The 22,391-nt window shown below is 44.1% G+C and overlaps 1 protein-coding gene across 1 annotated transcript in view; it reads left to right on the top strand.

Moving 5' to 3' along the window:
- Window positions 1-7,187: 7,187 nt before the first annotated feature.
- The window catches only part of SHOC1 (shortage in chiasmata 1), a gene marked incomplete at its 5' end in the record, with an annotated part of 149,084 nt that continues 133,880 nt past the window's right edge, over window positions 7,188-22,391 (top strand). The window contains 3 exons of the mRNA XM_084628159.1: window positions 7,188-7,623; window positions 8,597-8,759; window positions 9,450-9,531. Coding sequence (XP_084484285.1) covers window positions 7,188-7,623; window positions 8,597-8,759; window positions 9,450-9,531 — 681 coding nt within the window. The remainder of the gene's footprint in view (window positions 7,624-8,596; window positions 8,760-9,449; window positions 9,532-22,391) is intronic.

Here is a 22,391-nt window from a genome sequence, read left to right as displayed (position 1 = left end):
ATACAAGGGCAGAGGAGGTGCTGGGGCTGTGGGGGAAGTAGCCCAAGGAAGGAGACGGCGGAGTTGGAGGAGAGGCAGTACTTGGCTGCTGGCTATAGGGTCCCTGGGTTGGGGGCTGGAGTAGTGGGCAGGCCTGGGCTCCCCCCTTTCCCAATGGCCACTGAGGATAGTGGCCAGTGCAACAACTGCAGTCTGCCACTGAGACGAGTGGCTAGAACCTGGACTGCAGATTGCCACTGAGGCAAGTGGCTGGACTGAGGACTGTTGGTCCCCTGGAAGGGGGTAAAAGAACCCAGTGGGGTACAGCTGGAGGGCTGTGTCCAGAAGAGGGCAACACAGTCCAGAGGGCAATGCGGGTCCTGGATGTGGAGACAGGAGTGATGACGGGTGAGACGCCACCTGAGGAGGGTGCACTGGCAACCCCAAGATAATTCCCAGGATGGCCAGCAGGAGGTACCACAGTGGTGAGTCGAATCCTGTCACAATCAGCAACCTGAATGTTATTTAAATCAAAGTGATGAGATATTGGTTACCCCTTTCTATACAATGAGATGACCACTAACACCTAGAATACAAATCATCCAATCAGCCCATGTCCATGCTACAATGCTGTCCAGGCTCCTCACTACAGAATGGAACAGATGGCACGCTGGACTGTAAAAATGCACAGGGTGAGACATCTGTATTATAATGGTCTATTCTTGGTTAATGCATGGATGGGCTTTCTCACAGGATGGTGCAATATACCCCGTACAGGGAGAGGGGGGAGGAAACAGGTCATTTTTTCCTCTGCCTTTAGCTCTTTTTGCAAATGAGTTTCTGGGTTAAAAAAAAAAACATGAGCATTTTCCCTCACTAATATGTAGCTAATCCAGTCTGGAATTTCTAAGTTGTTTCTTCTCAGGACAGTGTGCCAGGGCCAGATTCTTCTCTTACATCATAGTCAATCAGGAGTGAGCCTGTGGAAGTCAATGCAGATACAGTAGTGTCAAACTGGTGTTGGAGGACAATCAGGCCATGTAAATAGTCATTGAAAGGTACCATACTGATATAAGAGCCGCTTTGGGCCCCTGCGGCATCCAGGGTGACTAACGCATAGCCATTTCTGAGCACTCAAAGCTACATCAGCAGGGACAATTCATGACTCCTTTTGGCCAGGTGAGATCATTTTGGCCTTGGCTGGCCTCAGAAACTGGTTCCGTCTAAATCCTACCATTGTTGGCAAAGGGTGTTTGGGAATAGCCATTGTTTATTTGCATAATCATCCCTATTTCTTTGCTAAGGAAGGTCTATTGCCTGTTCCATCTTTTCCTCACTCCTGGTGTTTGACATACATTGCAGCTCTGCTGAACAATTACCAAAAAAAGCCCGGTGTTAAACAATAAAGGGGTGACTCAAATGCACAGAAGCTAGACAATGCAGACATAATTTCTTGACACAGGCTGCCAGCTTTGGCACATACCATATCTCCACTAGCTTACACATGACCAGGCTGATGTCTTAAAATGGACACTTCAGTGAATTCAGCTGACCATCAGAACTTACTCAGCATGTCTGGCAGGGTGAAGTGACTCACACTGCTGTCTGACATACTTTCCAGAATGATAGCCTAAATAAAAATGGTGACGAGCATGAGCAGTGGCAGCACAATCCAAGCAGTATCAGAAGATTTGAGAATACCAAAGGCCTCTGCTTTAAGATGAACATCTTTAGCAGGCACAGAAGTAGTATGTTAGATCTGTTAATTAATAGACCTAAGTTATTGTAGACCCAAACCCTGCAGTCTTTATTTAGGATCAAATCCCATTCCCACTGAAGTTAGTAGCAAAGCTCTGTGTTAATTTAGTGCCTCAGCCCTCACTTGAGCAAGATTCCCATTGCTCAATGGGAGTTTCGCCAGAATAAGGATGTCAGGATTTAGCTGCTAGTTACCAGCTTTTTAGTGAAGTAAAGCTAACATGCTTCTAAAATTGCAGTATTAAGAATGAGAGTTCCTTCTAGGGATGAAAGTTACTAGAGAAGAGCACTTTCCAGGAATTCACATTCCGAAATGGGTACAAATATTTCCATATGCTGAGCTGAACAGCTCCAATACTTCATTTTCCCCACTTTGTGCTGGTAGTCCTTATCAGCTAACTATCCATATAGAATGCTGGTATCCTGAATCTGACATTACTCATTCAGTTACTTGATTTTGTTGCAGAAAAGAGATTTTGTTCTCTTCCTATGGCCTGGTTTTGCTTCCTATGGAGAACTTAACCAAAGGTCAAGCAGACAAGTGTGACGCTTTAAGAGTCACATTTATCAGCAAAGCACATTTTTCTAGACATGTTATCTTCAGTTCCAACTGGTGGAGTCAAATCAGTGACAATCAATATTGACAGCAGTGCTATTGCCAGACTACTGTGCTCTAGTGAAAAATGATCATGAGTCATGTCTTCCTCAATATTTTCCCCCCGTATCGTTCATCAGCAGGCATGGTATGCGAAGACACTAAAATTTGACAGTGGTCATTACAATTGTTAATTTCAGTCAAGCAAATGCTATCTATAAAAACAGCCTTGTTTAAAAAAAAAAAGGCTGGCTATTGAAATGGTCAAGCAAAAGATTACACAACAGGGGTTTAATTCATAAATCCACACACGTGGGCTCTCACTTATGTAACCCTTCTGCCCGTCAGAGTTGGCAGCAACAAGGGCCGGGTTCAATATCTAGGGGATTCATTCCAATAACACAATGCAAACCGGCTGGAGACCCCACCCAGTGACCTGGGACAAATATATACCACCCCCAGCTGGGCGCCTCCAAGAGGCAATATTTCCCCTCTCACAAGCACATAGTCTGAGTGTAGCAAAAGCCCTTTTAATAACAGAGAGAAACAATGTGGCATTATGTTGGGGAAACACCACCAACAGGATTTGTAACACAACCCATGAGCAAAAACCCACCCCAAGCAAATTGGGGCATGTCCTTTCCCTTTGGTTCTTGAGTCCAGCAACCCCAAATCACCCAAAGTCCCAAAAGTCCAATGACCCAAAAGTCTCTTTCCCTGGTCAGGGCAGTCCCAGAGTTCGAAAGTTTATCTGCAGAGCTTTACCTCCCAACCTGGGTGGAGATGGGGGGGGGGGCGAGAGAGGTAAGGGGCACCTTACATGGTCTGAAGCTGACCACCCTACAGCTCCATAGGCCTTTGCTCCGCTCCGCCAGCTGCCCCACGAACTGCTTCGCTCGGCTCCGCTCAGCTGCCCACAAGCAGCTCCCGCCATCCCACAAACTGCTCCACCAGCCTGTCCACAAGGCACTCCAGCCGTCCCACAAGCTGCTCCACAATATATCTTCAGGCTCCCCCACTACTTAACACAACGCTCAGTGATTTCAGCTCTTAGTCAGTTCAGCTCTTTGGTGAATTCAGCTTGTAGTAGGGGAGCCTCAGTGCTGGTGCACCCTTAGCCCAAAGTGAGCTCAGCAGCCTGTAACTAGACTCCTAATGAAATCAAAATTAGCTCTGATATTCCACAGTGGAGAGAGGAGGAAGTGCAATTAGCATGTAAGGCCCTCACCCAGGGGCCCATGCCGCCAAGTATTAATACTTGTCCCCAGCCTCTCTCCATTCACACAGTTTTGGAACCCATGACCCTTGCCTAGCGAGTGCTACTTAGTTGATGGTGAATCCCTCCATCATAACAAAAGGCCATAATCAGGGTAATAGCAAGTTATTCTTCCTGCCCCAATAACAGAGACACTGGGGATCCCACAGCAGCCAAAGTGACCATTTGGGCAGCTATGGCCTCATTCTAGGCGGGGTGGGTGTGCCTATGCAAATAAGATCGGCCCCTGAAGTTCTTTTCCACAACTTGCCACACCTCACCACCAGATGTCAGGGTGGAGCTCATCCTGACACTGCTTACACTTAGGAAAGGAGGAGCAAATTAGCCTAATGTCTTATTAGTTTGACCATTTAAATGCACATGCTTGAGTGCCTGTTTCGTAATTAGCAATATATATTGTTCTATTACATTCTCCATAGGCTCAACAAAAAATTTTTACATTCAGTTTTCTGCTGAAGATTCTCTACAGAACAGGGAAAAAAAGGAAAGTGACAACTACATTCTCTAAATTGCCTCCAATATCTCTGAAATTACAAGGCAACAGAAGGCCTTGGGCCTCCTTGCATTCAATTACCTCAGTGTAAATCCAGAGTAACACCAATGACTGAGTACAGAATTTGACTCATTCAGTGTAGAGTCAAAGAAAAGTGCAACTCCCCAGTAATATATTAACTCAGTGAATGGTCCCCAGTCCCAACACAGGTCTGACACATATTCAGGTTAATTTAATGTGAACTGAACATGCAACAGAATCCTCTTCATCAGGATGCCCAAGTGATGGCCTCTCACCCAAATAAAATGAATCTCCCAACTAAGAGCCCAGTCCTGCAAGTCCTGCCAAACATGGAACAGTCTGTCATTCAGGTGTGTGCTCCAATAAGGGGAGTACTTATTGGACTGCTCACACAACTGTGCACTACCTTGGTGAGTAGCGACATGAGTAGTCCCACTGAAGTAAACTGGACTCAGACGCGTGTGAGAGTATACCAGCAGAATTTAAGGGTTTGGGCCTTCAGAAAAGATGCCATATTGGACCTAATTTTGAAACAAACATTCTCAAATTACTCTGAGCCAGATTTTGCCTCTCCTCTGCCCTTCCCTCCCCCTTCCATCAAACTTGCATTGAATAGCACCTTTTTCAGCTCAATTACTTCACATCAAACCTGATAGCTCATTAAGGGCTCATCTGTGGTGGCTTTTTTAGTCAGACCTGAGTAAGGTACATCCCAGACACTATACAGGGAGATATGTCATCTCAGAAAGTTGCAAGTGTCCTTTTAGCTTGGATTTTTTTCCTGCTTTTGTCCTTTTATATTAGATGTTATTTAACTAGATCTTCTTTTGTGTAAATGTAAAATACCGTTCTGTTAATCCCAGAACAAAATCGGATGTGCACCATGATGTAATCGATCTGGCTGTGATGTAGATCATTTAGGTGCGTGCCATGTTAATTGTCTGGATGCTTTATGTGCTCCTAATGTGTTTGCAAGAACCAGATTGTTAAAGCTGGCAAACTCAAGTCTCAATCCTCTCTCATTACAGAAAGGGCCACAGTAATCTCATGAATCTGCCTGTGCATCAGTACCGACTTTAGCATTCCAATCTCCTTGTACAATCAGGATATCTTTCTTGTGTACCTTATCGATGACGTCTCGAAGCTGATTGTAAAAATTTTCAATTTGCTCATCATAGTCTGTTGTAGGGGTGTAGACTTGTATCACTGTGATATTAAACAGTACTGCCTTTAGATGGATGGAAATAAGCCTGCTGGACATTGGGCGGCCTCTTAATACTGAATTCTTGATATCTTTATGCAGAAGAAATCCTATGCCGTTGATATGTTTGTCCTCTCCACTGTAATAGAGTACATGGCCTTCTTCTGTTAGTACCCCTCCATCTGATTCCATCTGATTCCTAGGAGGAGCCAGGTGTATTGTTCCATTTTGTACGTAAGTTATTTCAACCTCCCTATTTGTCTCTGTGTCCTTACATTCCATGTGGTTATGGTGATGTTATCTCTTCCACAGATCCTCTTTGTTGGGGTTACACCAGTAGTCTACTTGTCGCATCTGCCCTGGTGGGAAATGGATGACGTCGTCATTATTAACTCAGGCTGCAATCGATCTGGTATGGACATCGTTGACTTGCTCATCATATGGTGTCTTGGGCAAATTTCTAACCTTGCGGAGCCCATCCCTCTCCAGGCAGCCCCCTTTTAGTCTGAATTTATAGCCCTAGCAAAGTGTTCTGCTTATTCTATACAGCTCCTAATAGGCAGTTAAAGCAAACCATCTAGATAAATGTTCTTGCTTTGATTCTATTTTTCATCTTCAATCATCATTGGCTATCCGTAGAGGTCAAGGATGATCTTTCACAGGTTTTATTTTTTATAGGTCCTTTGACTGAGGAGTCTGATCCTTGAGCCACAGGCTCATTGGCAGGTGGTGTTGGAATACAGGGTTGGGCTGTGATTACAGCGTGACAGTTGTCTTTCCTTTCTTTTCTGGTGTTTTTCTGTGACCAGGGCAAGGCAATTTTCCTCAAAAGTGGACATTCCCTCTCTGACAGTAATATATTAACTCAGTGAATGGTCCCCAGTCCCAACACAGGTCTGACACATATTCAGGTTAATTTAATGTGAACTGAACATGCAACAGAATCCTCTTCATCAGGATGCCCAAGTGATGGCCTCTCACCCAAATAAAATGAATCTCCCAACTAAGAGCCCAGTCCTGCAAGTCCTGCCAAACATGGAACAGTCTGTCATTCAGGTGTGTGCTCCAAAAAGGGGAGTACTTATTGGACTGCTCACACAACTGTGCACTACCTTGGTGAGTAGCGACATGAGTAGTCCCACTGAAGTAAACTGGACTCAGACGCGTGTGAGAGTATACCAGCAGAATTTAAGGGTTTGGGCCTTCAGAAAAGATGCCATATTGGACCTAATTTTGAAACAAACATTCTCAAATTACTCTGAGCCAGATTTTGCCTCTCCTCTGCCCTTCCCTCCCCCTTCCATCAAACTTGCATTGAATAGCACCTTTTTCAGCTCAATTACTTCACATCAAACCTGATAGCTCATTAAGGGCTCATCTGTGGTGGCCACTTCTGACATGCAGGAGGAGCAGTGGGCCTATTCTTTCCCTGGATCCACAGGGGACAGATTTTGTTCTGGGATTAACAGAGCTAAAACAAGGAGCTTCCCCAATGCTGATATTGGAAGTGATCATGACTTTGTGATGCAAAATTTTTGGGTGTGGCGAAGGAAAATTGTCAGGCCAAAGTTCACCAGAACCAAGTTTGACTTAGAAAGACTCAGAGACCGAAACACTGCAGTCATTCCAAGCAATGATTGGCGTAAAATCTGCCCTGCTGCTTGCTCTAGAGGAAGACATTGAAACAATGACCAACAATTTCAACACTGTAATGAATGAGGCAGCAATGCACATCCTTGGGAAACATCATAAGACAACAAAACCATGGGTCACAAATGAAATACTACAAATGTGTGACATTAGAAGAGACCTTGAGAGACAAGAACAGCACTGAGGGAGCTGATAAATACAGATCAAGAAAGGAATGAAGGTGGCCAAGGAGATATGGATTGAAAAACAATGCTTTAAAATTGAAGAGTGTATCAATAATAAAAATAGCAAACAAGCCTTCCAGGTTGTAAAAGATCTGAGGAAGGAAAGATGGACCAAAGCTAAAGCAATTCAAGACAAAGAAGGGAACTGTCTTACTAAAGAAAGGGACATCATCAATAGGTGGACAAACTACTGCTCTGATCTATACAACCACCAGACAAATGGAGATCCTAGTTTCTTAGACAGCCCAGATTCAACAGAGGAGAATGACAACTTTGCAATACTACATGAAGTGGAGACAGCTGTGAAATCACTCAAGAAGGGAAAGGCTACACATAGTGACAACATCCCAGCTGAAGTGATGAAATTCGGAGGAGAAATAGTAATAGATGTAATCACCAAGATCTGCAACAAGATCTGGCGGACCGGTGAGTGGCCCTCCACGTGGACACAATCACTAATCATCACTCTCCCAAAGAAAGGCAACCTTCACTAGTGTCAATTACCGGACCATAAGCTTAATTAGCCATCCCAGCAAAGTGATGTTGAAAGTCTTATTGAACACATTGAAGCCACAAGCAGAGAATATCATTGCTGAAGAACAGGATGGCTTTCGTGCTGGAAAAAGTACCACAGAACAGATTTTCAACCTTTGTGTTCTATGTCAGAAGTACTTACAACACCAGCAGGACATCTACCACGCCTTTGTTGACTTCAAGAAGGCGTTTGACAGAGTATGGCACGAAGCTCCCTGGGCAACCATGAAGAAGTAAAATGTTGGTCGTAAGCTTATTCTTACCATTAAACAACGGTATGCCAAGGCCAGCAGTGCAGTTCTTGTCAATGGCACAATAGGAAAGTGGTTTTGCACCACTGTTGGAGTCCAGCAAGGCTGCCTTCTTTCGCCCACACTGTTCAACATCTACTTGGAGCACATAATGAATGATGCCCCAGAAGATCACATATGCACAGTCTGTATTCGGGGGCAAATAATCTCAAATCTTCAGTTCGCTGATGACACCGTCAGCCTAGCAGGCAGTGAAGATGAACTTGCCAACCTTGTGAAACAATTGGATGAAACCTCTGCAAAATATGGCATGGAAATCAGTGCAGAGAAAACCAAGCTGATGACAAACAAACATGAAGGGATCAACTCACATATCACTGTCAGTGGACAAGAGCTGGAGACAGTGAAACAGTTCAAGTATTTGGGGGCAATCATCACTGATGAAGGATCCAAGGCAGAAATTCGGGCAAAAACTGTGCAAACAGCAGCAGTGGCAAAGCTAAAGCCAATTTGGAGGAATAAGAACATCTCCCTGGAATCCAAACTGAAACTGCTGCATGCATTGGTCATCTCCATTTTTCTGTATATGTGCGAGACATGAACCCTTATGGCAGAACTTGAACAGAAAATACAGGTAGTAGAAATGAGATACCTATGTAAAATCCTGAGCATCTTCTACTTTGACCACATCACTAATGAAGAGGTCCACAACATCACCACCCAATGCGCTGGGTCATATGAAGATCTCCTGACGACCAGGAAGAAGCGCAAGCTGAAGTGATACGGCCATGTAACAAGATCTGGCCTATCCAAGATCATCCTCCAAGGGACAGTACAGGGGAAGAGAAGAGGCAGACAGAAGAAGAGATGGATTGACAACATAAGTGGACAGAAATGGACTTCGGAGACTCAAGCACTGACACACAATCGTCAGAGGTGGAGACAACTGGCTGATTGCTCATCAGTGATGGTGATGGACGACCAATGCGGTTTTGGGAGTGATGATGATAATGAAGCTACTGTTACTGACTCTTAAAATCAACACCTGAATATGTTCTAGCTATTTACTATACTCTATCTAGTATAAGACAATCATTTGCCACAACATTACTTGGTCTTGCTATGGGTATCTGAGACAGAGTGCATGGAACATGTTACTTTTTAAGTTAAAAAGAAATGCCAGTTGCCTAATAAGTTCAGCATGTACTTCCCAGGCCCATGTGCATATTTTATAACTGTTTTGGTTTGATAAAATAGATTTCCCCCCCACATACACACACCTTGTCCTAGTTTTATTTTTCAAAGTAAACACAATGAAGTTAACAGTTGGCAGCTGGGATCTTCCTTGCCACAAAGTAACAAGAAGAAAAAAGCTGCAGATGTGGGTTTGCGGTGAGAAGAGAAGCTATGGCTGTGAAGTGAAGCTGGAGAGTTACTAACTCTTTTTCTTAAATAATTTCTTTATAGACATTCACAAAGAAATCAAGAGGAGCGATCAAAAATCAAGTCTGTTGTACAGGTCCTGACTCACAAAGCATGCCTGTGGAAGGTAAGGGGATGAGGGAAAAATGTCATTCAAATCAGTCTGAGTAAGGTGGCAGTGGGGGCTGCCCTCTGTGATGATCAGTTCCAGACTCCGACCCCGTTGTTGCCTTGATGATGCAGGAATTCACCCAGAAATCATTCCAACCCCTTCCTCACTATCAGCAAACAGTGTCGCCTGGAATCCAACAGTCACTGATCGGGGCCGCCTCCACTTTAGGCTTTGCTGATTCCCATGTGTGGGGCAGGCTCACAGGGACACACGCTCTGACTGCTCTCTGGATCTGTCTTACTGCCCGAGCACAGACCCCAAGCCCGCAGGGCGTCTGTAGCAACATATGCCCTGTCCTAAAGCGTGCAGTCCCTTTTCCAAAATGGCAATCCCATTCTCCCTAATTGGAGTGAGCAGAGCTGGCAACATGTAGTAGGGGCAAGATTTAAAGCCAGCTCCCCATCTGCTCATGCCCCAGCCAAAGGAGATCTCTGGGGGCATGGCCAGTCTTCCTCGAGCTGCTGATCTGTGGAGGGTACACTCCACACACACTTCACAACAGCAGCTACAAAAATATTATTGGCCAGTTTGGCACAGCTATTGTCCATAGTCCTGATCCTGCAAACACTTCTGCATGCTCAGTGACAGTGCTCCCCTTGCACACGTCACACCAGCTCCACACTAACCCTGGACCATTCTTATCAGTCCGCTAGTGCTTTCCAGACATGAAACTGTCATTTCATAAGAATGTCAAGTCATCCCACATACTACAGGCTTTTTGTGTGCCATTTTCCTGCAGGAATATAAGAGTTGAGGTTACTGCTCTTAAATGTGGTGGCATGCTAACGTAACAATGTCTGTCAGTCTTCAATTGCAACTCTGGGCCCACTTAGTTAAAATTAGCTGTGATGCTCTGTACCTCAGTGGAACACCCAGCACCTCCATGTTCACCCTTGTAAGTGTGTCATGACAGGTGTCTTCGGAAGGCTCATGATGCACTGAGCATTGTTGTTGTTACAGTAATGTTATAGTAAGGTTATAATTTCATGTATGTAGTTATGAGGCTGAAAATGTATCCTCATGGCTTAAAATAAGCCCAGGCAAAAACTCTCCAAGAACAGAGAGGCAGTTCACACCTCATTAGGGCATGTATGGGACAAACCTAGCCCAGCCTCACAGGAACAAAGGATGCTGGCCTCAACAGCAACGAAAGAATCTGTTGGACTTTCCAGGGAGTCATCCCCCCTTCCTTTGGTCAGTTTGGAACTGTGATGAGGTAATGCTCACCAGACTCTGAATGCGGGGGGCAAAGCCAAGAGGGAAGAAAGAACATGATAAAAGGGAGAGACATTTGCCCTGCTCTTCCTCTCTCTTCCACCTACATCTACAGACACCACACCAAGCAACTGAAGCGCTGATCAAAGGGGAGAGCCTGGCTGAAGAGCAACCAGCCAGCCTGTGGTGAGAAGCATCTACGTTTGTAAGGGCATTGAAAGTGTTAAGATCAGCTTCGAATGAATTTTGCTTTTATTTCATTTGAACAAATCTGACTTGTTATGCTTTGACTTATAATCACTTAAAATTTATCTTCGTAGTTAATAAATCTGTCCTACCTGAAGCAGTGCGTTTGGTTTTAAGTGTGTCTGAGTCTCCCCTTGGGATAACAAACCTGGTACATATAGATTTCTTAAACTGACAAACTCATATTAGCTTGCAGCATCCAGCGGGCATAACTGGACACTGCAAGACTGAGGTTCCTAGGGTTGTGTCTGGGACTGGAGATATTGGCTAGTGTTATTCAGTTGCACAATCCAAGGAGCAGCTTACATGCTAGAGGCTGTGCAAGAACAGCCCAGGAGTAGGGGTTCTCACAGCAGAGCAGGGTAAGGGTGGCTTCCAGAGTCAAGGATTGGAGTGACCTAGCAGATCACCGATCCAGATAACACCAGAGGGGAACATCACAGTAGCCCAATGAGTTTTGCCCAAGAAAAGACTGCAGGACCAGAACCACAAGGTTACTTATTTTTTGGAGGAAATATCGCTATTCCCTGGGCAGACTAGTTATCCATCCAGATGTATGTGGGCAGTACTGTAGTTGCATGTGGACCTTTTGCCATGTGCAGCGGCAGCCACATTATTCCTGTTTAGAACACTTCACATTAACTCCACATAAATCATATTCTTTATCCCCCGCCTCACACCATCCTTAACCAGCTGCTGTGCAAAATAAGGAAAGTGATGCAGTGCATCTCACCACTTCTTCTAACAGAGCTGAATTTATAGCCCTAGCAAAGTGTTCTACTTATTCTATACAGCTCCTAATAGGCAGTTAAAGCAAACCATCTAGATAAATGTTCTTGCTTTGATTCTATTTTTCATCTTCAATCATCATTGGCTATCCGTAGAGGTCAAGGATGATCTTTCACAGGTTTTATTTTTTATAGGTCCTTTGACTGAGGAGTCTGATCCTTGAGCCACAGGCTCATTGGCAGGTGGTGTTGGAATACAGGGTTGGGCTGTGATTACAGCGTGACAGTTGTCTTTCCTTTCTTTTCTGGTGTTTTTCTGTGACCAGGGCAAGGCAATTTTCCTCAAAAGTGGACATTCCCTCTCTGACAAGTCTTCTCCAGTTATCCCTATCCTGGGCTGCTGTCTCCCAGCGTGTGGCGTTGATGCCGCATCTCTTGATGTTTATCTTGAGGGTGTTTTTAAAGCGTTTCTTTTGGCCTCCCTATTTCCTTTCTCCTTTGGTGAGTTGGCAGGGGCGGCCTGTCCATATAGGCAAACTAGGCAGTCATCTAGGGTGCCAAGTTAAATGGGGCTCCAAATGCAAAGAAAAAAAATAAAAAAAATAAAATGAAAGATTGAAAGAAAAAAAAAACCCCAAATAAAATGTCATTATGTCAATTCCCATGCACATACGGAGGTAATATGAACTATAATTAATTTCTCTACATTTCTGTGAATTAATATGTCAAATCTTTTATTTACTGCAAAAATAAATATTGCAGCAATTTTTTTTTTTCAATTTGCAACATAGGGTCAAGATGACCCACTCCGCAATTTTGATAAGCAATAACTCAGCAACAATGAAACACCTCCGCCAGCAGCAAGAGCTGCAATGCTAGTGACACCTAACTCAAATATACATCAAGGTCACATAGCCGGAAATTCATGTAGAGCGGAGATATCGTGAGTTGATACATGTCAAATGGTCATTTTAACACACGTCACAGGTAGATGGTTAAGAATGGAGTGAATACTGTGGAAAATTGTGTTTCTTCGTGCCAAAGAATAACGTCTTTCAGCATTATAAATCCAAAATGTGAGTATCTTTAAGTGTTATTAAACCTTAGTATTATTATCAGGCTGTATAACTGAACTTTTCTTTGTTATAACTGGCTCACATGTAATAAATAAGGTCCATAAAAGAAAAGTAACAGTGTTAACCCTTAATAGACTATGAAAGTGATGACATCACACTCCAAGCGGGTAACCACGAGGAAGGGGATTACTTTCCAAACAACCGGTGTCAGGTTATAACGTTGAAAAAGGTCATTTTGTTTCCGTGTAAAAACTGTAACTATTTTAATAGGTAAGTGAGTGTATGTTACTAATAATTGAACCTTTAAGCAGTGAAAAGACGTGTTGAGATGGCTGCAATGTGGTTTAAATTGCCATCCATGTGGTGTCTCAGCCATCGTTAACGCTATAATGCTTGCAGTCAGGAGCACAGTACATAATATTCAAATGCCCCATGGTAGAAAGAGGAAAAAGAAAACCCTCAGGAGCTGAGTATCATAAATGAAAGGCTGAGAAGGAAAAGGACCAAGCAAAACAGCAGGGATCCTTCCTGAAATATCTTCTCTTTAATCCAAATAAAGATGGAAGCAGTTCACAGCATCCAGATGAAGGAATTTTACTTGGAGAGAAGGTTAGCTCACATCCGCATGGAAGCAGTTTGGAACATCAAGATGAAGGTATATTACTTTGAGATGAGGGTAGCTCACAACCACAAAAAAAGCAGTTTGGAAACTCAAGATGATGGAAACTTCTAGATGAAGGCAGCTCACAGCATCAGACTGATATGGAAGTGGAGAAAATGTATTCACCTTCAGAGACATATGCAGAAATTGAAGTAAATGAAGTAGAAGGAAGAAAGGATGAGGAAGTTACAAACAAGTTACAGTATGGGGACCCAGCTTCATGACCCAGATGTGATGACAGTATGCGGCAAATTCTCATGGAACATGGACCTGAACAAGTTCATGAATTTCCCTTCCCTAAGGATGGAAATTAAAGAAAATTCTCTGCTCAGCATTAAAAGAGGAAACTCATTAATGGGGAAGAAATTCGTCGAAACTGGCTACAATATTTAGTGTCGAAGGACTCTGTGTTTTGCTTTTGCTGCAAGTTGTTTAGAAATCAAGCAATTTATACATCGCTTACTGAAAATGATTCGAAGGACTGGAAAAACATATCTTCAATTCTCTCTTCACAGGAAAGTAGTACAGAACATTTGGAATGTTTTCAAAATTTGAAAGAACTTGAATTATGATTGAAAAAAGGAAAAACGATTGAAGAAAATTTACATGTGATCAAGGAAAAAAGAATATTGGCAAGAAATATTAGAGCGTCTGATTGCTTTAGTGAGAGTTCTCAGTGGGCAAAATTTAGCATTCCGCAGCCACAGTAGAAATGAAAAATTATACACTCCAGGTAATGGAAACTTTTTAAAATTTGTTGAATACCTAGCTTTGTTTGATCCAGTCATGAAGGAGCATCTACATAAAATTACTGATCATGAAACACAGGTTCATTACTTAGGAAAAAATATGCAGAAGGAACTGATTCAAATCCTAGCAAATGCCATGAAAAAGAACCTGTAGAAGCTGCCCATTCTGAAAAATAGTTTTCAATAATACTGGACTGTACACCAGATGTGAGTCATTGAACAAATGACGATGAACATTCATTTTGTGGATATGGAAGTCCACAGATGAAGATAATGTTGAAGTGCTCATAAAAGGAACATTTTGGGGTTTTGTACCACTGAAGAAGATGACTGGAGAATTTGACTGAAACTATTCTACAAGAGTTTGAAACAATGTCATTATCTGTTGAAAACAAGGCTATGATAATAGGAGTAGTATGAAAGGTAAAGACAATGGTGTGCAAAGGAGAATGATGGAAATCAATCCTAGAGCCTTTTTTGTTCCTTGAAGTGCGCATTCTCTGAATTTGGTTGTCAATGATGCTGTTGAAGGCAAGCAGTTTCTTTGACCTGGTGCAACTTGTTTATGTTGTTTTCTCAGGCTCAGCACGCCATTGGGAGATTGATTCACCATGTGAATTCTCTAACTGTGAAACCACTTAGTCAGACAAGATGGGAGAGTCGCACTGATGCTTTGAAGCCTCTTCACTATGAACTTGGAAACATTTATGATGCCCTAACTGAAATTTCTGATGATACGACCTTTACTGGATCATCTGGCAATATGGCACATTCAGATGCAGAAGCTCTTGCAAATGGCCTTTTCAAGTTCAAATTTTTGACTTCACTTATTTTGTGGTATAATATCCTTTTCGAGATTAACCTCACTAGAAAGCAGCTTCAGGAAAAGAACTTTAACATACATTCTGCTATTCAAAAACTGCAGCAAACTAAAAATATTCTGGAGGAATTCAGAAGTGATGAAGGGTTCGAAAGAACACTGGTAGATTCTCTCGAGCTTGCTGAAGAAATAGACTTTCCGACAGAATTTGAATCGGAACCAGTTCACATTTGGCAAAAGAGAGAGCAGTTTTCGTATGAAGGACGAGACACCCATTCAGAACCCAAAACAAAGGTTCAAAGTGAATTTCTACTTCGCAGTCCTTGATACTGCTATTCACTTGATTGACAAAAGATTTCAACAGATGCAGCAGCTAGAGTCAGTATTTGGCTTTCTATATTATATTCACAGCTTGCAAAAGAAAACAGCAAAACAGATAAGAGCATTTTGTATAAAACTGGAGTTGGCATTGACTCATGAAAATTCAAAAAAAAACATTGATGCTACAGATTTGTGTAGTGAGCTTCAGGTTCTCTCAAGACGACTTAAGAAACATTCCACTCCTGAAGAAGTACTGAAGTTTGTTTGTGAAAATAAACTCAGACAGTTTTCCAAACATTTTTATAGCTCTATGCATTCTTTTAACTTTGCCAGTTTCTGTAGCGAGTGGGGAACGTAGCCTCTCAAAGTTAAAATTGATAAAAACATATCTGCATTCAACAATGGTCCAAGAGAGACTTGTTCGACTTGCCACAATGTCAATAGAGCATGAAATAGCTGGAAAACTGGATCTAGAAGAACTAGTGACTGAATTTTCAAAACTTAAAGCAAGAAAAGTCATATTTTAAGAGTACAGTGTTTTATTTGGAGTGTTTTGTAAATACAGGTTAAAGTTCACTGAAGAGTTTTCTTCTTTCTTTCTATATTGGATGTGGTGGTAATGACACTTAAAGCAGGATAGCATAATGGATGATTTTGGATTTGTAATAATAAAAATTAACATTTTTAATGCATTTTTATTTTAAATCGGACTGAAATATCATCTAGCTGTCGTGTACAAATCTATTCTGAAAAGGTTGTCTCTATTTTATCTGATCTCAGAAACATTGGTTGGACAGACAGGTGTATGGACAAACTGAATATTAAACCTGTTTAAAAACAAAACAACCCCACTTAAAAAACATTAAAAGGAAAAAAGGGGCAAAATGTTTCCCAGTTTACCAAAAACCTCAGCCTAGATTTGCCCTTGGGGCTTGGGGGCGCCGATTGCATGGTTCGGCTAGGGCACCAGTTGCCGGCAGCTAGTCTAGGGCTGCCCCTGTGAGTTGAGCATTCAGCAGCTGTTTTGGTAAACTTACATCAGGCATGCGCACACGATTCCCGCTCCACCTCAGCTGTTGCTGGATAATCAGGGCCTCAGCACCAAAAATGTTGGCCTCTGTGAGGACACTAACATCAGTGCGATGATCCTCCCCCTTTATGTTGAGGATCTTCTGAAGAAAGTGCTGGTGCTGGCATTTTAGGTGTTTTCTATAGGTCACCCAAGTCTCACAGCCATAGAGGAGAGTTGGGATTACCCCTGCTTTATAAACTAAAAGTCTAGTGTGTGTGTTCTGATGTTGTGATTGTTGAACACACACCTGGCAAGACAGTCTGCCAAAGGCAAGGCTGGAGCAGCAGATTCTGTGCTGAATTTCAACGTCCATGTCTGCCCTCTGTGAGAGATGGCTGCCAGGATAGGCAAAGTATTCTACATTTTCCAGTTCTTTGTTGTCTATTGTAGATCTTCCTTGCTGGGTCTGATGATTGACTGGGGACTGGCTGGTGGAGAGATTTTGTTTTGATGATGTTTAGAGTTAGCCCTAGGCTTTTGTAAGCTTCAGAGAAGCAGTTAAGGGCTGTTCATAGATCCTCCTTTGAGTGTGCCACTCCAGCACAATCATCCGCAATCTGGAGTTCAGTTATTGTTGTCGATACTACTTTAGTTATGGCACGGAGACGGGAAAGGTTGAAGAGGTTGCTGTCAATTTGATATTAGATGCCAATGTCCTGTGGTAGATGGTCTTGGGTTAATATTTTCATAGCTGCTGAGATGGAGGAAAGGGTGGGTGCCAGTACACAGCCTTGTTTTACACCAGTTCGGATGACCAAGGGCTCACAGGTAGAGCCACTGCATAGGATGGAGGCAGTCCTCTGGTCGTGGAGGAGTCTTACATTGATGATAAATTTGCTTGAGCAGCCAAACTTTGGCATGATTTTCCACAGAGCCTCATGGTTGACAAAGTCAAAGGCTTTGGTCAGATCGATAAAGGCCATATACAGCTCCTGGTGTTGTTCCTGACATTTTTCCTGGATCTGGCTGGCTGTGAAAATCATGTCGGTAGTGCCTCGTGATGGTCTGAAGCCGCACTGCGGCCGTGGAATTACTTCCTCTGCAAGAAGCAGCAAGCAATTCAGTAAGATTCTAGCAAGAATCTTCCCAGTGATGGAGAGGAGGGCAATGCCTCAATAGTTGTCAGTCAGCCCTGTCTCCCTTTTTGAAAATGGTGATGTTACGTAATGCTAAGTCAGCAGGGATTTCTTCGGTGCACCAAATTTTGAGGAGCTACAAGTGAAGCTTGTTAGTCAGTGTTTCTCCCCCCAATTTCAGTACTTCAGCTGGTATACCATCAGGACCTGATGCTTTATTGTTCTTCATTTGTTTAATTGTTTTGCAGACCTCCTCAGGTTTTGATGGGTTGGCAAGAGTTTCCCAGATTTGGTGCTGAGCGATGGAGACACTGGTGTCGTCAGTGACAGTCAATTCTCGATTTAGAAGCTTTTGGTAGTGTTCCTTTCAGCGCTCTTTGATGGATTCATTATCTTTAAGATGGGTACTACCACCTTCAGATCTCAGAGGTGTGACGCCACACGAGCTTGGTCCATACAGTGTCTTTTTCTCTCCAAATAAACAATTTTTTTTCCTATAGACGTATGAGAAGAGCAACCCATACTTAAAAGGGGCAACAGAGTATATATGTAGTGTAACAATGTTCCTCCTCTACCTTGGTGGGTCTTGCGCTTATTGGCGGATTTGCTCACCTTGGAGCTTCACAACAGCCTTCAGTTTGGCCATTTTCATGAACCCACAGACCAGGTCAACTCCTCCTGTGTCTGACCAGGAGTCGGGAGGTTTCGGGGGAACCCGGGCCTGCCCTCTACTCCGGGTTCCAGCCCAGCGCCCTGTGGAATGCAGCTGTTTAGAGTGCCTCCTGGAACAGCTGTGCGACAGCTACAACTCCCTGGGCTACTTCCCCATGGCCTCCTCCCAACACCTTCTTTATCCTCACCATAGGACCTTCCTCCTGGTGTCTGATAATGCTTATACTCCTCAGTCCTCCAACGGTATGTGTTCTCACTCTCAGCTCCTAGCGCCTCTTGCTCCCAGCTCCTTACACGCGCACCACAAACTGAAGTGAGCTCCTTTTTAAACCCAGGTGCCCTGATTAGCCTGCCTTAATTGATTCTAGCAGCTTCTTGATTGGCTGCAGGTGTTCTAACCAGCCTGTCTGTCTTAATTGTCTCCAGAAGGTTCCTGATTGTTCTGGAACATTCCCTGTTACCTTACCCAGGGAAAAGGGACCTACTTAACCTGGGGCTAATATCTGCCTTCTATTACTCTTCTGTAGCCATCTGGCCCGACCCTGTCACAGTAGATTATGCCCACAATATTTGGGGTGAGGAGGGGGTAGAAGGACAGGTTGCATGCATACACACCTTTCATGAACAGGAGTGTTTTCAGGATTTTATTAAAAGCATGATTTTCAAAATTAAGTTGAATATTTGTAAGTCCCTCCTGAAAACCCACCTGATCTGCTGCCTTCAGTGAATCTACATGACCTCTTCAAGGCATTGCCAAGTATTATGCTGACCATTCTACTTATATGTTCTTCTTCTGCTTAACCTGTGTCTGTCAGTCCTTCAATTTTGAGCTCCTTGGGGGAGCGACCATGCTTTCTTGTCAGCCTAGAAGGCACTCAACTACTGTGAACAAATAAATGTATGCATTTAAATGCTCCTCTGCGGAGTCCAGGGACATAACACTGTAAGTGGACCCCATGCATAAGTTCTTAGAGTCCCTTCGGACAACTTAGAAGAGAAGCTTTTCCCATGCTCTGTTCCCCTCACATAAGCCACTCCAACTCACTGCTTTCTCTGGCGGCTGCCATCTTTCCCTTTCTCACCAGGGCTCTCTTTTTCCACGCTTCTTCCACTTGAGGCTGTCCCCCTCACTCCCATGTCCTGGCACATTAAGCTAAATATGAGCCTCCCTGCTTATCCAGCTCATTGATAGCTCTGTAGAGCACAAGACAATCCCAAACAGTCCCCTAGCACAGCACACGTGAGGCAGGAGACAGTTAGCAGCTCTCTCCCCAAATGTAGGTCATAGAGGTGGCTGCATCAGGGGCCACCATGGGAGCTAGCTGGGGAGTGGATCAGAGAGCCATGCAGGGGAGCAGCAAGCCTTTAAGGAACTGCCAGCTGCTTCCCCACATCCCTAAAAGTAACAGGAATGAAATAGCATTAGAGCCTGGGATGGGCAGGACATCCTGTCCCCTCATCAACATCCCATCTTTCTATCAGTCTAGGACAGGGGTTGGCAACCTTTCAGAAGTGGTGTGCCGAGCCTTCCTTTATTCACTCTAATTTAAGATTTCGCGTGCCCGTAATACGTTAAAGTTTTTAGAAGGTCTCTTTCTATAAGTCTATAATATATAACTAAACTATTGTTGTATGTAAAGTAAATAAGGTTTTTAAAAACCTGAAAAAGGCTAATGTAGTGCCCATCTTTAAAAAGGGAAGGAGGATCCTGGAAACTACAGGCCAGTCGGCCTCACCTCAGTCCCCGGAAAAATCATGGAGCAGGTCCTCAAGGAATCAATTCTGAAGCACTTGGAGGAGAGGAAAGTGATCAGGAGCAGTCAGCATGGATTCACTAAGGGCAAGTCATGCCTGACTAATCTAATTGCCTTCTATGACGAGATAACTGGTTCTGTGCATGAAGGGAAAGCAGTGGACATGTTGTTCCTTGACTTTAGCAAAGCTTTTGACACTGTCTCCCACAGTATTCTTGCCAGCAAGTTAAAGAAGTATGGGCTGGATGAATGCACTATAAGGTGGATAGAAAGCTGGCTAGATTATCGGGCTCAACGGGTAGTGATCAATAGCTCCAGGTCTAGTTGGCAGCCAGTATCAAGCGGAGTGCCCCAAGGGTCGGTCCTGGGGCCGGTTTTGTTCAATATCTTCATAAATGATCTGGAGGATGGTGTGGATTGCACCCTCAGCAAGTTTGCAGACGACACGAAACTGGGAGGAGTGGTAGATACGCTGGAGGGTAGGGATAGAATACAGAGGGACCTAGACAAATTGGAGGATTGGGCCAAAAGAAATCTGATGAGGTTCAACAAGGACAAGTGCAGAGTCCTGCACTTAGGACGGAAGAATCCAATGCACCGCTACAGACTAGGGACCGAATGGCTAGGCAGCAGTTCTGCAGAAAAGGACCTACGGGTTACAGTAGACGAGAAGCTAGATATGAGTCAACAGTGTGCCCTTGTTGTCAAGAAGGCTAACAGCATTTTGGGATGTATAAGTAGGGGCATTTCCAGCAGACCGAAGGACGTCATCGTTCCCCTCTATTCGACATTGGTGAGGTCTCATCTGGAGTACTGTGTCCAGTTTTGGGCCCCACACTACAAGAAGGATGTGGAAAAATTGGAGAGAGTCCAGAGGAGGGCAACAAAAACGATTAGGGGACTGGAACACATGACTTATGAGGAGAGGCTGAGGGAACTGGGATTGTTTAGTCTACAGAAGAGAAGAATGAGGGGGATTTGATAGCTGCTTTCAACTACCTGAAAGGTGGTTCCAAAGAGCATGGATCTAGACTATTCTCAGTGGTAGTGGATGACAGGACAAGGAGTAATGGTCTCAAGTTGCAGTGGGGGAGATTTAGGTTGGATATCAGGAAAAACTTTTTTACTAGGAGGGTGGTGAAACACTGGAATGCGTTACCTAGGGAGGTGGTGGAATCTCCTTCCTTAGAAGTTTTTAAGGGCAGACTTGATGGAGCCTTGGCTGGGATGATTTAATTGAGGATCGGTCCTGCTTTGAGCAGGGGGTTGGACTAGATGATCTCCTGAGGTCCCTTCCAACCCTGATATTCTATGATTCTAAAATGTTTAAGAAGCTTCATTTAAAATTAAATTAAAATGCAGATCTTATCAGTTTAGTGTGATCCTTGCCCTTGCTTTTCCTTGCTGAGTTTTCCAATGTCTGGCACGTATTTGGATACTTTAAGCTGCACACAGGCTTCCGAGTGATCAGTTGTTAACCGGCTCCAAGAGGGACAGAGAACAGATTTCATGTGTGAAAATACCTGTTCACACAGGTATGTGGATCCAAATGCTGAAAGCATTGCAAATCCAATTTTCTTCAAACAGTTAAATTTCACTGGCAGGGACGTCCAGCAAGTCAGAATAGAGGCCCCAGGATCTCTCTAGGTAGCTTCAAGTGCACTCCGCAGATCTCCAAACTTTGATGCCCACAATTCTGAGCTTTTAACTGAATGAGCTGCATTTCGAAATCTTCCACACCCACCCACTGAAATACAGACAAATCCAAGTTGCTTTCATTGAACCTTTCAGGTTTAATTAGAAAAGAAAGCATTGGGCAAATAGGTAGAAATCTTGAAATCTGTCAGAAAACTCTGATTCCAGTTCTTGCATGTACATTCTAATCTCAATGTCAAATGCAGTGCGCTGTTCCATGTGGTGTGAGTGATGTAAGCAGCAAATCAGGACTTAAAAATATCCCAGTACCGTGGCGCTGGAACAACTTTTATGGTGGGGGCGCTGAGCAGCACCCCGTCTTGCCCCTGTCTGCACCCCTCACTGCCCCAGGCTGGGGCCAGTGGGCCACAGCTGGGGGCGGCTGCAGAGCCCTGGGCTGGCGGCTGGGACCCCAGGCCAGCAGCAGAGCCCCCCGGACTGGTGGCCGGGACCCAGGACCGGCAGCGGGCTGAGCAGGGCTGGCAGACAGAACCCCGGCTGGCAGGCAGCTGGTACCCCAGGCCAGCAGCGAAGCTCCTGGGACCAGTGGCTGGGACCAGCAGCGGGCTGAGCGGGGCCGGAGGACAATACCCCAGGCCAGCAGTGGAGCCCCCGGGACTGGTGGCCAGGACCCAGGCAGTGTGAGTGCCACTAAAAATCAGCTCGCATGCCGCCTTTGGCATGAGTGCCACAGGTTGCCTACCCCGGTCTAGGATTTCATAGGTTGCCT

Source organism: Lepidochelys olivacea (assembly GCF_965140295.1).
Source record: "Lepidochelys olivacea isolate rLepOli2 genome assembly, chromosome: 5".
NCBI classification, from domain to species: domain Eukaryota; kingdom Metazoa; phylum Chordata; order Testudines; family Cheloniidae; genus Lepidochelys; species Lepidochelys olivacea.
This window is presented reverse-complemented; position numbering and strand designations above follow the sequence as displayed.